Source organism: Populus trichocarpa, chromosome 5, assembly GCF_000002775.5.
Source record: "Populus trichocarpa isolate Nisqually-1 chromosome 5, P.trichocarpa_v4.1, whole genome shotgun sequence".
NCBI lineage: Eukaryota > Viridiplantae > Streptophyta > Magnoliopsida > Malpighiales > Salicaceae > Populus > Populus trichocarpa.
The window spans coordinates 8235936-8249343 of record NC_037289.2 but is presented as its reverse complement, the minus strand read 5'-3'; the positions used below and the strand labels follow the sequence as shown (position 1 = coordinate 8249343).

Genomic DNA, 13408 nt, shown 5'->3' with positions numbered 1-13408 from the left:
ATTCCCTCTGATAGAGGCATGTAAAGGAGGTATTAGAGTGTGGATATCAAAATATGATTCTATCAAGAGTCACATAGGCTGCAGAGTGCTAAACAGAATGCACAAATCCACGCATTACGTATATTATGCTTAAGCTGATGAAAGTAGTTTCGACATGCTTCCTCCAGAGAAGTATTGTTTTCAGAATTTGAGCTCTTGGCTATAATGATATAAAGAGAGATTGCTAGGCTAAATAAAAAGAAAAAAACTGTACTTTCTTTCTCCATTGCATGTCTCTTTTCTCATTTTATGATTTGCCGAAACTTGCTTATGATTTCTTTTGTAATCGTTTCACACGCCTGGCTCCCCTTCAGCAACCACTGGCTTTGGCTTTTGAATGGTAAAAACCCAGATGCATCTAGATCAGTCATGAAAGAAAATTCACCAAGTGCAGGTTGCTTCACCCCCGACATTATGTTATTCGTTCTATTGCTGGCGGTGAATGCTTAACTGGGAATTTCACTCCTTTCATAGATTGTCGAATGTGAGACTCCAGTCTTTTCACTTTTCTTTCTATCGAGACGCTTGAAACCTTCCTTTTGAAATGATTGCAACAACCTACTAACCTAGTTACATGCTGCCTGCATGATAAATTGCAATGGAAATGGTTATAACCATGTCGCCCAACTCAAATAATTCTAGCATACGATCCATTAGAGTTGTGCTTCACTGAGGCATTTTTCATTGCCATTGTAAAAGCAACAAAATAACAGATTAATTTCAACTGTGAAAGGCTGTGATGCTACATAAAAAGGAACTTACAACAGAAAGGGATGTTTACAACTAAACTGGCTAACCAATGAAAGTATCAAGCATTTTGCAGTGATAATTTACAGTTTTCTCCACCTGTATAAATTGCTCTTATATTGATCAGCAGGCACCTAAAAAAATATCGGACAAACCTTAAGCTTTATGTCAGTTAGTCAAGAACCAGATCAGAATTCTAGAGAAGTAGACTAAATAAAATGGAGTACGGTGCACCCTCTTCCAGGTCCTTCTGTTGCCGCAGATAACCAGGTTGTTACCCCAAAACTCCACTATAACCATAAAGCATGCTGCTTCCATGTTGAAGCTGTTAGAAATGATCTCATGCTTGTCAGGCTAAAGCTCAAATCGAGGAAATTATTATCCAAGTGTCACAAGAAACACATAATATCTTAACAGTCAGCACTTAGAAAGCACCGAATGCGCGAACAACTGGCAACCTCAGTTATTAGGTTTTGGGACATCTCCATGCTGTTAGAGGAGCATCCCTGAAGATGACGAGCACGAGGAGCTAACATTTGTGATAATTCTTTCCTTTCTTTGACATTGCTTGCCTTTCTTTTCTCCAGATGATATATCCTGCACAAATGCTTGAAATCAGTTTTGTGTCTTCATGTGCCAAGAATTAATGCCTAATAACTTCAGAGTGGACCTGTTGTGCTGATGATCCAGGCATTTTAAGTTCAAGGTCAGTTGCAACATCAGAAGAATCGTTGCATCTTTCTTTATTTCTGCCCCCCTCGTGATCTGTTGACTTGGTTCTGGAATCCTGTTTGCTTGAAAATTGGGAACCAGAAGCATACTGAGCAGGTGGCTGATCATTTGGGTGATTTGCAGTTGGGTATGGAATAAATGTTGAACAAGGACTAGCAATGGCACCGGGATTCTGGTTTCCAAAGAAGACAAATGGCTGCAATGACGGGTGCATGGAAATTGGGCCTGGAGGGACAGGTACAGGAACCGGATAAGAATAAGGAGGAATTACAACAGAAGGATCAACAGCAGCCCATGGGAACATAGCCCTTGTACTTTGATGATACTGGGCATTTAAATTTTCAGTATCAGCTTTCAAAGATGCCTTCTCTTCCCTGAGCTCATTTTTTTCCTGCATTAGCTGCATAAAATATATTTTCATCAAGCCTGCATTAGCCAATTCTTCTTAGCATTCAATTACATGAGGAATCATACAGGCATAAAGCATAACAACCATTAGGGACAAACACAAAAAAAACCACCTCATGGGTTTCTTCTGAGAGTGTCGCACACTCAGCCTTTAGCCTGTTCACTTCAGCTGTTAGATCCTTCAGCACTTGAATTGTGTCTGTCAAAATGGTTGCCTTGTCATTCTTTGGCCTATCTGGGTCTGCATGCAAATGTAAAGAAGTAAATAGTTAAAATCAAGCACTTTCACATTCTCCTAAAAAAAAAAAAAAAACGAAGTGCATATTTATAGCTTGTGACTTGTGAGTGGTGAAATTATACTATTTATTCACATTTGTTTGCAAAGCCAATAATTTCTCAAAAAGGAAACCAGCTTATGGAGGTTGATGCATCAGCAAGTTAACAGCCTAACACACACACACACAAACCCCTCTAAAGTAAATCAATTGAATATTATCAGAACTAGAAGTCCAGTAACTCAATGGTGAGTAGTACGCAGTTTGAGTTCATGCAAGATATGACCCATTAAATCATAAAGACAATATCAATCATTTACATCCATTAACAAAATGTATCATATTATACAGAAATAACTAGGCTTCCCTTTTCCAATTTTTTAACTCAATTGGGACAGTGAGAGGCAACATGTTCAATTGGCAGAACAAAAGGAGTGCATTCGAGCATGAAGGTACTAATAACCAAGAATAGCAGCAAATTATTACCTAGTGTGGTACCCAATTCAAGAAACTGCTCATTAAGATTATCCCTCCTCAATTTTTCACGGTCTGCCTTTTGAACTTTTTTTGCAACAGCAATTGGATTTTTCACTTCCACTTCTTGCCTCTGCCTGCCAAAAAAAAGGTGATACCCCATAAAACAAAACAAAACCTCAAATAGAGATAAGAACTTAAATCAAATCTGCACTTTAACAAGAAAAACTTGCAAACCACATTCAAACTCAATAACTTCCAATCACCACAAACAAAAGTCATGCTAAATTCCTGTACAAGAATGAACCTTCACCAAAATATATAGTTCAAAAACACCTAAAAAAAGAAACAAACTTCAACCAAAACCCAGAAACAAAAACTCAAAACTGAATCACAATATCAACAATAGAATCAGTATCAGTCGTGTTAATTCTAGATTTGATTACAAAAAAAAAAAAAAAAAAAAACAAGAACCTGGGTTCAAGAGCTGAGTTCTGAAGACGAGTAGAAGAGCGAGGTGGGAATGAATGAAGTGAATTTGAAGGAACCATATTGGTTGTTGCAGCAACGAAAGATTGAGCGTAGTCATTTCTTGTGTTCCATTGATCCATTTTTTCACTTGAACTACCTGGCCTTCGTTGTCTATAGCTAAATTTTTGGTTAAAAGATTGATCTAAGATTAAGAAGAGATATAATTGAAAAAGTTTGCCACCACCATTACCAACAACAAATCAAAAAATAAACAAAGAACCCGTGCTTTCCACGAGACAATAACGTCATGTGGCTACCCATACACTTACACATTCCAACCCAATGTTCTCTCTGTGTTTTGTCAATTATCGGAAAGTAACTTTTGTTTCAGATGGATAGAGACAAGACATATAATAATTGCCAATGGCTTGTGCGGTCCACGCTCGCCAAGTTAAACGACATGTCGTAAGCTCAAACTCCAATAAGAGGATGACCTAATTCTTCAGATATTTTCTCAGGCTGAAAATGATTTACTTATTAAGGAAAATTATCCTTTCGTTCGTTTGCAGCCGTAATAGGAAAAGCTATGTAAAAAAATAGATCAATATTGTTTATATATATATATATATATAAAGAATTATACTTTAGCCAAGTGAGACTTGGATGCGATTGTAAAATTTAAACTAATTTACAAAAACTATTCAAAACTAAAAAAAAAAAGGGCACAGGATAGCAGTCAGTCACTTTTATCAAATGAGTTTTTTTTTGGGTTTTTAGATTATTAAAAATAAAATTTGATGGAATAACATAACTCAAAAACTATTTTAAAAAATAATACAATTTAAAGAGTCACATATATCATATATGACTCAAGAGTCGCAGATACTATCTGCGAATTTAAATGAAATTTAAAACCAGAACCCCCTTTCTTCCTCCCTTCCCTTCTCGAGATCATAGCCTCTCTCTTTCGCCACTGTGAGTCCAACTTTTTCTAGCCAAAACCATCACCATCAATCACCACCATCACCCATATTCTACACTTAGAGGTATATTCAACACTTTTTCTCTATCAATTTGATGTAATTTATGCTAATGTATGTTAATTTTGATTCAAAAAATATTTGGGTTTAGAATCAAGGATTTTTTTTAAAAAAAATAGGGTTTTTTATAATTAGGTTCATTAGATATAATTTGAGTTGATAATTATGTTATTTTATAAAATATTAAATGATTTTGGGTTGTTGTTGATTGTGAATTAAGGTTAGAGTTAGGGTTTATTTAGGTTAAATTATGAATTATAACGAATTAGGTATAAAATAAGATAATTAGCTATGAAATACATGAATTAGGTTGATAATTTTGTTATAATTGTAAAATTTGAAGAATTTATGTTTTTGTTGATTAATTTGATGAATTCGAAGTTGATTTTTAGATTTGCTTTGTCGATTTGTAATTAGCAGTTGCACTAAGTTGTGTATTATATCAGTTGAACATGAGGTGACTAAGAGTTCCATGACTCAGTTTTTTCAAAAGCCTATTAAATATCATCAATATTGTTCGTGATACTTTATGAGTAACTTCAACACTAAGTTTAAAAATGTTGCATAGAAAAATATGCTGCATAGGATATCGATATGTACAAATCCTTCAAAACAGGAGTTTGACATTTTATAGGAGGATTTGATGGAAAATGATGATGCAATCAGAGCATGGCTAAAAGTTGAACCTAAAAAAAAGGGCACTGTCATGTGATTTTGGTGGTTGTCGTTATGACAATACGACGATAAATTTATCAAAGATATTTAATAATGTTTTGAGAACTATACGTGACTCGCATGTATCAGCTATAGTGCAAATAACTTTTTTAAGTGTAATAAATAATTTGTAGAGCACGTAGAAAAAGTTGGATAATTTTTAAGTCATGATGTATTGTGGCCTCCAAAGATCTCAGCTAAATTACTTGCTGATGCGGAAGCTTCTAGATCACACATGACAACTCTATTTGATCTTGGAATGAGGTTATTTTAGTATGAGACACCCCCAATAACTAGTGTTATAAGAGAAGTCCAAGAAACAATTAACATCAATGAAACAACTTATACATGTGGTTAATGAAAACTATATCAACAATCGTGTTCACACCTAATTACATGTCACACTTACAAAATATAGACTATGTGCAATTTGTTGATGATTTCTACTCCAACTTGTTATACAAAAATGCATATAGTCCTCTTTTTCAACCCTTGCCTGATATGCCATTATGATCTGCATATATTGATCTAGATGTATATGGATGTCCAACTAGATGATAAACGAATAAGGTTCGAAGAAAATCAACTCATCTACATAATAAGATGAATGCTAGAGAGGGTTACTCACTGAATAGATATGGCATATGTTGTCAAATGGATCGTAATAGAAAAACTTGTAAAACTAGACAATGAATGTTAATAGCTGCATTTGTTTCAAATTATGTAAACTTAAAATATTGTTATTAATTCAACTATATGGATATTAAATTGTGTTGCAATGCTAATAGTTTTTTTTATACAAAACCTTGATGGAGGCATGGTTTGGACTAGAAGAGTTTCGTCTGCTTTTAGAAGTGCTGACAGACAGGACCACCTAGTTATTGAGGCAGATCCAAATGATAAGTCAGTTCTAAATATGTAAGATCAACATCATTTAGATGATATTTGAAGTGAAGAGGTCATATCTCTAGATTAATACTATTTTTAAATAACTATTTTAATTATTTTAATTGTTTAAATAACTAAATTACTTGATTTTCAAAGAGGTGATCTTGTAACACCTCAACAATATACATTGATGGAGTTACATGAGCATGCCCACCTATTTGTTATCAAGGCAAGTTTTTATGAGATCAATCAGCTGTGTGGCATACATCTTGACCACACATTAATTGTAGCTTTGGTTGAGCGATGAAGGTGCGAAAAAAAAACACTTTCCATCTACATCCATACTATAGAATGTCACAATATTGATTGGTCTTCCGATAGATAGAGCCCCTATGACAAGATACAGAGGGTTGATTGACAAAGATGCTTTATATATTATTTATTAAGATGGGTGCCTCTAGTAAGTGCTTACAAGGGCGATTGCATTAAATTGACATGGTTGGACATAAATTTTAAAACTCCCCAGTAAATAGGACCACTTGGTTTATATGCTCAGACATATATATTGTATATGTTTGGAGGTCTTATTTTCACGAATATTGCAGGCAATACAATACTCATGTTCTTTCTGATGCTACTTAAGGACTTCTAGGTCATTCCTAATTATAGTCAGGGGGTAATGCTTGCATGTCTCTACCAGCAACAATGTAAAGTATGTTTATAGAATAAAAGATAAATTGCCAAGTGTCTATTATTTGTTCTAGTATACTAATTTAAATTCTTTGATTGTTAGAATTAACTATATTTTAAATACTAACTTAGAATTGTCAATGTTAATTAATATAACTCTAATCATGGGAGTATATTCATATCGAATATCTAGAGAGTTGGAGTAATAATATGTTGGCCACTATAACTAAGAGGCCACTATCCATTTGCTCTAGGTAATAATAAAATAAAATTAATTTTAATCAATATTTTATTTATATAAATTGAATGAAAAAATGTACTTTATGGCTTGACATGTTAGGATGATGTGATGTTAGACATTTCACAGTAAATCCCTCTAATGTCCACGAGTTATACCAGGATGAGTTTGACACACATTAGGCACATCAGGTGCGGGTTACAGATTTATTGTATTTTTTGAAGTTTAATTTTTTAATTTTTAACTTGTTATCTAATATAAATCTTTCATATATTTTGATAGGTTATATGATGTCATATTCCGTTAACTTGATACTTTTAACTTTGCCTATATGTCGTGACGAATATGAGCTTTGGTTAGTACAGGTCCCATTACATTGCTTCAACATTATTGACATGCATTGCCCATATCGAGATAATGCAATAATTTGGTGTATCTCAGCACATACAAGATTATGTTGATATTGATGATAAACTGTATATTATTAGTTACGCTAAACGTGATGAGAATTGTTTAGTGATTCATGAATCTTACCTAGATATTTGGTATGCTAAAATGGATGGTGTTTTTTAAGAGCAACATCGGACGATTGATGCAGATATCTACATGAGACGATACCTAACCATTAAACATCATTTTATTACACCTACCTGATCGTGTTTCCCTAGACATCCACACAACTCAATGTATTAAACTCCTCGATATTTAAGACAAAATCGATTGGTATGCAATATTGTTTTACATACAATATTTATTAAATATTGTTAATGTTATTATATATAATGAGTACTAATTTCTTTTTAATGTATGTATATAGATCCATTACTTAGTGTGAGAGGCTAAAAAAACAACAATGACTATCTGTGATGGTGTCGATGAGATGAGATGTATTATGGCCAACACTACACTCAATTAATGTCATTGTGTATTTTAAGAGATTAAGGATGCTGAGTGTCTTGAAGCAACATTAGCGAAAGATGAGATTGTTTATCATGGGAGCGTTGATGATGTTGGTTTGTCCTCAAGCATCCTAGGCCTGTTTACGAGCTGGGGTGATATTGGTGTTGAAACCTACATATATTTATTCTCGAGTTGTAATTGTTCTTTAAATTTTTTTATATTTATTCTAATATCAAAAATATTTATAAAAAATAAAAAAAATATTATTTTAATACATATTCAAGTGAAAATATTTTAAAAAATAACTACTATTACACTCCTTTTCACCCCACCCCACCCAACCACAATTCCACTAACTCTCCTTTTGCTCTTTTTTTTTTTGTCTTCATAATCTTAATTAATAGTTACAAACTAGTATATTGGCCCGCGCTTCGCAGCGGGTCAATATCAATGTTTTTTAAAAATGTAAAAAAATTTAAGAGTCTAAAGAATGTTTTAACCATTTTTGGTCTAGCAGCCATACAAAACCCAAACGACTTGGGTCTGGTAAGAATACCATCCCAAGAGCCTTGAGTTTGGTAGTCATGCCAAGTGGATTGGGTTTATCGTGGTTGCCAGATCTAAGACACTTGGATGTGGTAAAAACACTGGACGCAAGCTACTCTTTTGTTTTTTCTAAGGCTAAAAGCGTTATTGTACTATACATGAAAATTAAAAAAACCTGAAATACCCTTTTCTGACAGCCTATCTTTTTTTGATCTTGGGGGTAAATAAATATTTTTACTGTTACAAATATTATGAAAAGTCAAGAAAGTCATTGATCAACAATTCTAATTTTTATTGACTCAAGGGGTAAAAGAGTACTTTAACTATATTAAAAATTGGAAAAGCCGCATACACCCCAAACAATCTTTTAATGACCACTGAGCTAGATGAAAAGACCCAAATACCCCTAAAACAAATACTTAAATTTAAGTCACTAAAGAGTAAAAGGATAAGGTCTGGCAGTCATACTGACCTAAGTGACTTGGGTCTGGCATGACCAAGCAAACAACAAACAAAGAGAGGACAATTATACACTTTAGTTGTCAGGAGAGAGAAAATAGAGAAAAAATACAAACAATCGATCACCGACAATAATACGATCATGATATATCTACACACATTGCACCATGTAAAAGAAGGCATAACTGTGCATTTAGTTAGACGGCGAATGACCAAATTTGATAGCTGGAAAACATTTCACGTCTCTTTGATGACATGAGCGCTGCCCACTCGTTGGGGTGTGTGTAACAGACGCTAGCAACTTTTCAATTAAAAAATAAAAAATACAACATAAAAATACTAAAATATCCCTTATAATCATTTTAATATATAATTTTACTATTCCAATCCACGGTTATAGCAACAATGAAATTCTCGCCCCATTTGACTTTCTTTATAATTTCACTCACAGGAAACGAAATTATGAAGCCAAGAAATAACATTAGATTTATTAATAGCTGATGGGTACGTGCCCTTTTTTTCTTGCACTCGAGGTAATGCTAAAGGCCTTACTGGGTACTCCGGTAAGGTGTTTGATCAATTGGTTCAATGAAATTCAAAATAAATTTTAAAAGTCTGCAATTCTACTGATGATTTTATGCTTCTTTACATGGGTTGCAACATTTTGTCGTGTAAAGTCTGCTTTTTCGAGTTCCGAAGTAGCATTGCCGGTTGCGGCAGAGGAGGGTTTTACCAGGTTTGTTGATTGGTCTAAAAGAAGAAAAGGGCTTCAAGAGTTTGCCAAAGATGGGCTTGTTAAGGTTGATGGTGAAGGACGTTGTATTATTGCCGATCATGATCATTTTGCTGCGTTTTAATGTGTAGGAAGTTTGCATATGGGCCTCAAGCGGCGAGTGAAGATATGGAGAGAATTGAGTTTAAGATGAAGTTTTTTAAGATATTACAGGTAATTAACTTTGTTTTTTCCCCCCTTGTCATTGGTGATTATGCATGAGTTGACATGAAGAGGTTTATAGCACATATCACGTTTGCTTTTTAGTCTTTTGATGGTTAAGTTCGAGTACTTGATGTCGGTAGTGTATTGCATAGTTTATCACGGATGAGTGATGAAGAGTTCCGTATGCTTTGATTGATTTTGTCGATGTGATGCTGGCCCCGATTTTGAGAAGAATGATTAAGCTGTGAACTAATTTTTAAGCAGAGCTTGTCTACAATGCTATGACTATCTGGAGCATTCTTAGTGTGTTGTAGCTTTGTACAAGTTCATAAAACTTTAACAGTCAATGCAAGCATTGAATATATTTCTATTCTCCTCTTTGTAGATTTGGAAGATGGTTCAGGTCTATGCTAGTGCAGTCAGGTGGCCTCTTTTTTTTATTTTTTCAGGGAAAAACATCCTGAAAGGTTTAAAAATTCACTTGATTTGCATTTTGCGTGGTTTTAATTATTGATTTATAGGTTGAGTTATACTTGGAGAGCAAACAGAGATTTGCAGTTCTTATATAGATAGTGTTGTATTTTTCACTGTCCATGTTTACTAGCCTCTTCATAATAAGAGTTCATCAATTCTTATCTCCTTCTGTGATTGACCAATTATCCTTCATATCCTTGCACATTATAAATTTTCACGTTGCTAAAATTTTGTTTCCTCAGAGGGTATCTTTCTGATTGATTGAAGTTTCCATTGAGTAGTATTTAAAAGTTCTTTTTTACTTGCATCATTATGAAGTCATTATGTGTTTGCTTCCTTTTCTTTGGGAAAACTTCGTACCGAGTCCTAGTTTTTCCATCCTGAATTGTTCTGCAGAAGAGGAGCATGCAATGCTGGTCGTTGAGTACAGGTGCTGAACAATTTAATTTTGGGAGTAGGATTGACCATATTCTTTGTGCTGGACCATGCTTGCATCAAGAGCATGACCTGCAAGGCCATAATTCTTTGTCCTGCCATGTCAAGGAATGTGACATATTGACAGAGTATAAACGCTGGAAACTTGGAGATACATCTAGGTATCATTCGATCCAGCTATATCTTGAATGTGGCAATGCCATGGAACCTCTCAGTTTTCTTTGTTGTCTGAACCTCTCGATGTTGTGTGCATGTTTATATATATATATATATATATATATATATATGTTAGCTTGTTCATGTGTATACCAATGAGTCTGTCTGTATACTGCAAACACCATAGCTTTCTTTACTTGGCTACACAGGTGGAAAGGAGGGTGGGGCATCAGATTGGAAGGCTCAGATCATGCTCCTGTTTATACAAGTTTGGAGGAAATCCATGATATTCCCACACATAGCACTCTGCCTTTATCTTCTAGATATCTATCTGCCAATGATTCATGGTGTCCAGCAAACTCTTGGTATGACAATTGTGTTCTAGATTATTGTTTCTATTTATGTGCTAGATATCATCCTCCCCCTTTTTTTCTTGTTTTCCTTTGGGAATTCTATTACTACATCTTTTCTTCTTTCAATTTTGTCCATGTATTAATCTCAAGTCCTTAACCTTGTGCAGTGACCTTGTTAATGATAAGGCAGGCTGCTACATGACTTCAATCCTGCAGGATATCAAGTTCATCTTCAGATGGAGATGCTACTGTACGGGTATGCAGTTAAAGCATTAAAAGATCATTCAAGGGCTGCAGTATATTTTGCTAATCTACAAGTGCCTCGTGTTCTTTGACCAAAGATTTGAATGGTGCCTTTTCAAAAACAGACGTGAATTCACTGATGAGAATCAGGACCGTCCTAACACTACAGTGATCCTGCAAAGTCAGCATACTAAGTTGGTGCCTGCAGAGGGAACCCAGAAAAAAGCAAGAAAAAGTTGGTGTTTCCAGCTCTCTCTAAGATCTTTTTTCCAGAGAAGTCCCAACCTTAGCACTGTGGCTGAGAACTCTTCTACTAAAACATCACCTAGGCAGGCAGAACCAAACTCTAGAAATCACTCGAGTGATTCTCATGCAATGGATGATAAAAGCAGCAGTCCCAATTACTGCAAAGTGAATTCAAGGACAGTCTCTCAGGATCAAGATGAAGGAAATGATGGTTTGCTTGAGAGACAGAAAAATAGTGTGCTATGTTGGAGTGGCAGAAGATACAGCAACTCATGCAGAATAGTATTCCTGTTTGCAAGGGTCACAAGGAACCTTGTGTTGCTCGGATAGTAAAGAAACCAGGTCCTACTTTAGGCCGCAGGTTTTTTGCCTGCTATTCACCCTAATCCTTCTTCACATCCAAGCATTCAATGATACGCATACATCCAACTATGTTTTAGTATACAAATCAAATGCCTTTGGAACATTATAAGTTAAAATCATTTAGCACGTCCACAATGAAGCAATTCTTGTAAATGACCTGTCATTTGACCAACTTCTCTGGCCTTCTGTACCGTGCAGAATGTGGCAGATAGTGTTTGACCTCTCTGGTGATGCTCCTTTTCATTTCAAGTTCTTTTGGTCTTGTGGGGACCTGCATCCAATCCTGAAGCAAATTGAGGCTACTTCAAATGGGCTTCTTCCAAATCCAGGCACAGATGACTGCTTGTGACTTATTTTGTAAATAACTATTGCTGCAGTTTTTGTAAAACTTCCCTTCCCCATTCAACAATTTGTTCCCAGTCCTCTGTTCAATCGAAGGGCTTTAGGCTGTTCGGCAATTGCACCAGCTGAAGATGTTCTGCATCAGCTGGTTGTGTTATGTGAAATTGTTGCACTTTATTCTGTTACTTATAATTAATATGATGATACAATCAGCACGCTGTGATATACAATTGTCTTTAGGCAATTGAGCATTAATCCAGCCGATATGCTTTTATATTCTCTTTATGAACCCATAATAAGAGGCAGGCAGCAGCTAGTAGGCAAGTTAAAACTTGGAGCTTCTAGAACCTTAGATTGTGGAAACAAATCCCAAAATTCCCATTGTTATCCCATTCTATTTATTAAGAGAGAAGCATGGTAACCCTTGAGTTAGGCAGCGAGTAGGTCTGGTGACAACGACTAGGTAGGGCCGTGCTATGACCCGTGCGCAAAATACAAGTGCTTGTAAAAAAGCACAAATAACTTCAGAATCGGGGTTTTAACTCGATTGAGTATTAATCTAAATAATACAAATAAAAAAAAATGTAACTATAATAAATAATTTGACAAAAAAACTAACAATGTTAAAAAAAATAAAAACTGAACTTATCTAGATTAATATGCAAAATCTTCAACTTGGTTGTGATATTGGGATAATCTTGTTAAAAACAAACCAAATAAAATCATGAACCTTAATTGTTAAATAACTTAATGTTCAAAGTGAAATAGAAAAAAAAATATTTTAAAAGAAGCAGTGAAAAAATAGATTTGTATCAACTCAGGTTAATTTGTTAACCTCGCGACCAAGAGTATAGGATTGGGATCACCCGAAAAAAATAAAAAAAAAAGATCAATTTCCAATAAATCAAATGTTTAAAAATGAAAGCGATTAAAAAAATTAATTTAAAAAAAAGAACCTAAAAAATCGACTAAATTCAACACGTGTTAACTTTCAAAACCGGTGACCTTGGTCAAGAGCCCGAAACCAACTCCGTAAAAGGTAAGCCCTAAAAAAACAAAATTAAAAATCAACAGAATAGTAAGGGATAAATTTGAAAAAAAAAATGAAATAAAAAAAAATAACAATAAAAAAGATGAAGACTAAGATAGAAAAATATTTTGAAATCAAATGATAAGGAATTAAATTGAAAACACATTCAATTAGAAAAAAAAGATAAAAAAACAACAATTAAAAGAAC

The 13408-nt window shown here is 34.5% G+C and overlaps 2 protein-coding genes across 8 annotated transcripts; one reads left to right on the top strand and one right to left on the bottom strand.

Annotated features, from left to right (window-relative positions):
* Nucleotides 1-89: 89 nt before the first annotated feature.
* On the bottom strand, nt 90-3526 carry LOC18099189 (transcription factor bHLH121). Of its 5 annotated transcripts, none has more exons than XR_002981745.2 (6): nt 3150-3525; nt 2688-2812; nt 2040-2167; nt 1457-1918; nt 802-1383; nt 90-620 (listed from the first exon to the last, which is right to left on the bottom strand). XR_002981745.2 is itself a non-coding variant. In XM_052452851.1 (6 exons), the coding sequence occupies exons 1-5, from the start codon at nt 3284-3286 to the stop codon at nt 1279-1281; spliced, it is 957 nt and encodes a 318-aa protein (XP_052308811.1). In that variant the 5' UTR covers nt 3287-3526; the 3' UTR covers nt 90-620; nt 1245-1278. The 5 variants fall into 5 exon arrangements, 3 of the variants coding, with proteins under 3 accessions (XP_052308811.1, XP_024456502.2, XP_024456500.2); XR_002981746.2 differs by having other exon boundaries at nt 942-1383; XM_052452851.1 differs by having other exon boundaries at nt 1245-1383; nt 3150-3526.
* Nucleotides 3527-8985: 5459 nt separating this feature from the next.
* LOC18099188 (DNA-(apurinic or apyrimidinic site) endonuclease 2) lies at nt 8986-12382 on the top strand. Of its 3 annotated transcripts, none has more exons than XR_002981822.2 (8): nt 8986-9184; nt 9299-9357; nt 9486-9567; nt 10429-10628; nt 10833-10988; nt 11144-11232; nt 11345-11807; nt 12027-12382. XR_002981822.2 is itself a non-coding variant. In XM_024601071.2 (7 exons), exons 1-7 carry the CDS (start codon nt 9122-9124, stop codon nt 11389-11391), a joined length of 696 nt encoding a protein of 231 aa, XP_024456839.1. In that variant the 5' UTR covers nt 8986-9121; the 3' UTR covers nt 11392-12382. The 3 variants fall into 3 exon arrangements, 1 of the variants encoding a protein (XP_024456839.1); XR_002981823.2 differs by having other exon boundaries at nt 11345-11826; XM_024601071.2 differs by having other exon boundaries at nt 11345-12382.
* Nucleotides 12383-13408: the final 1026 nt, after the last annotated feature.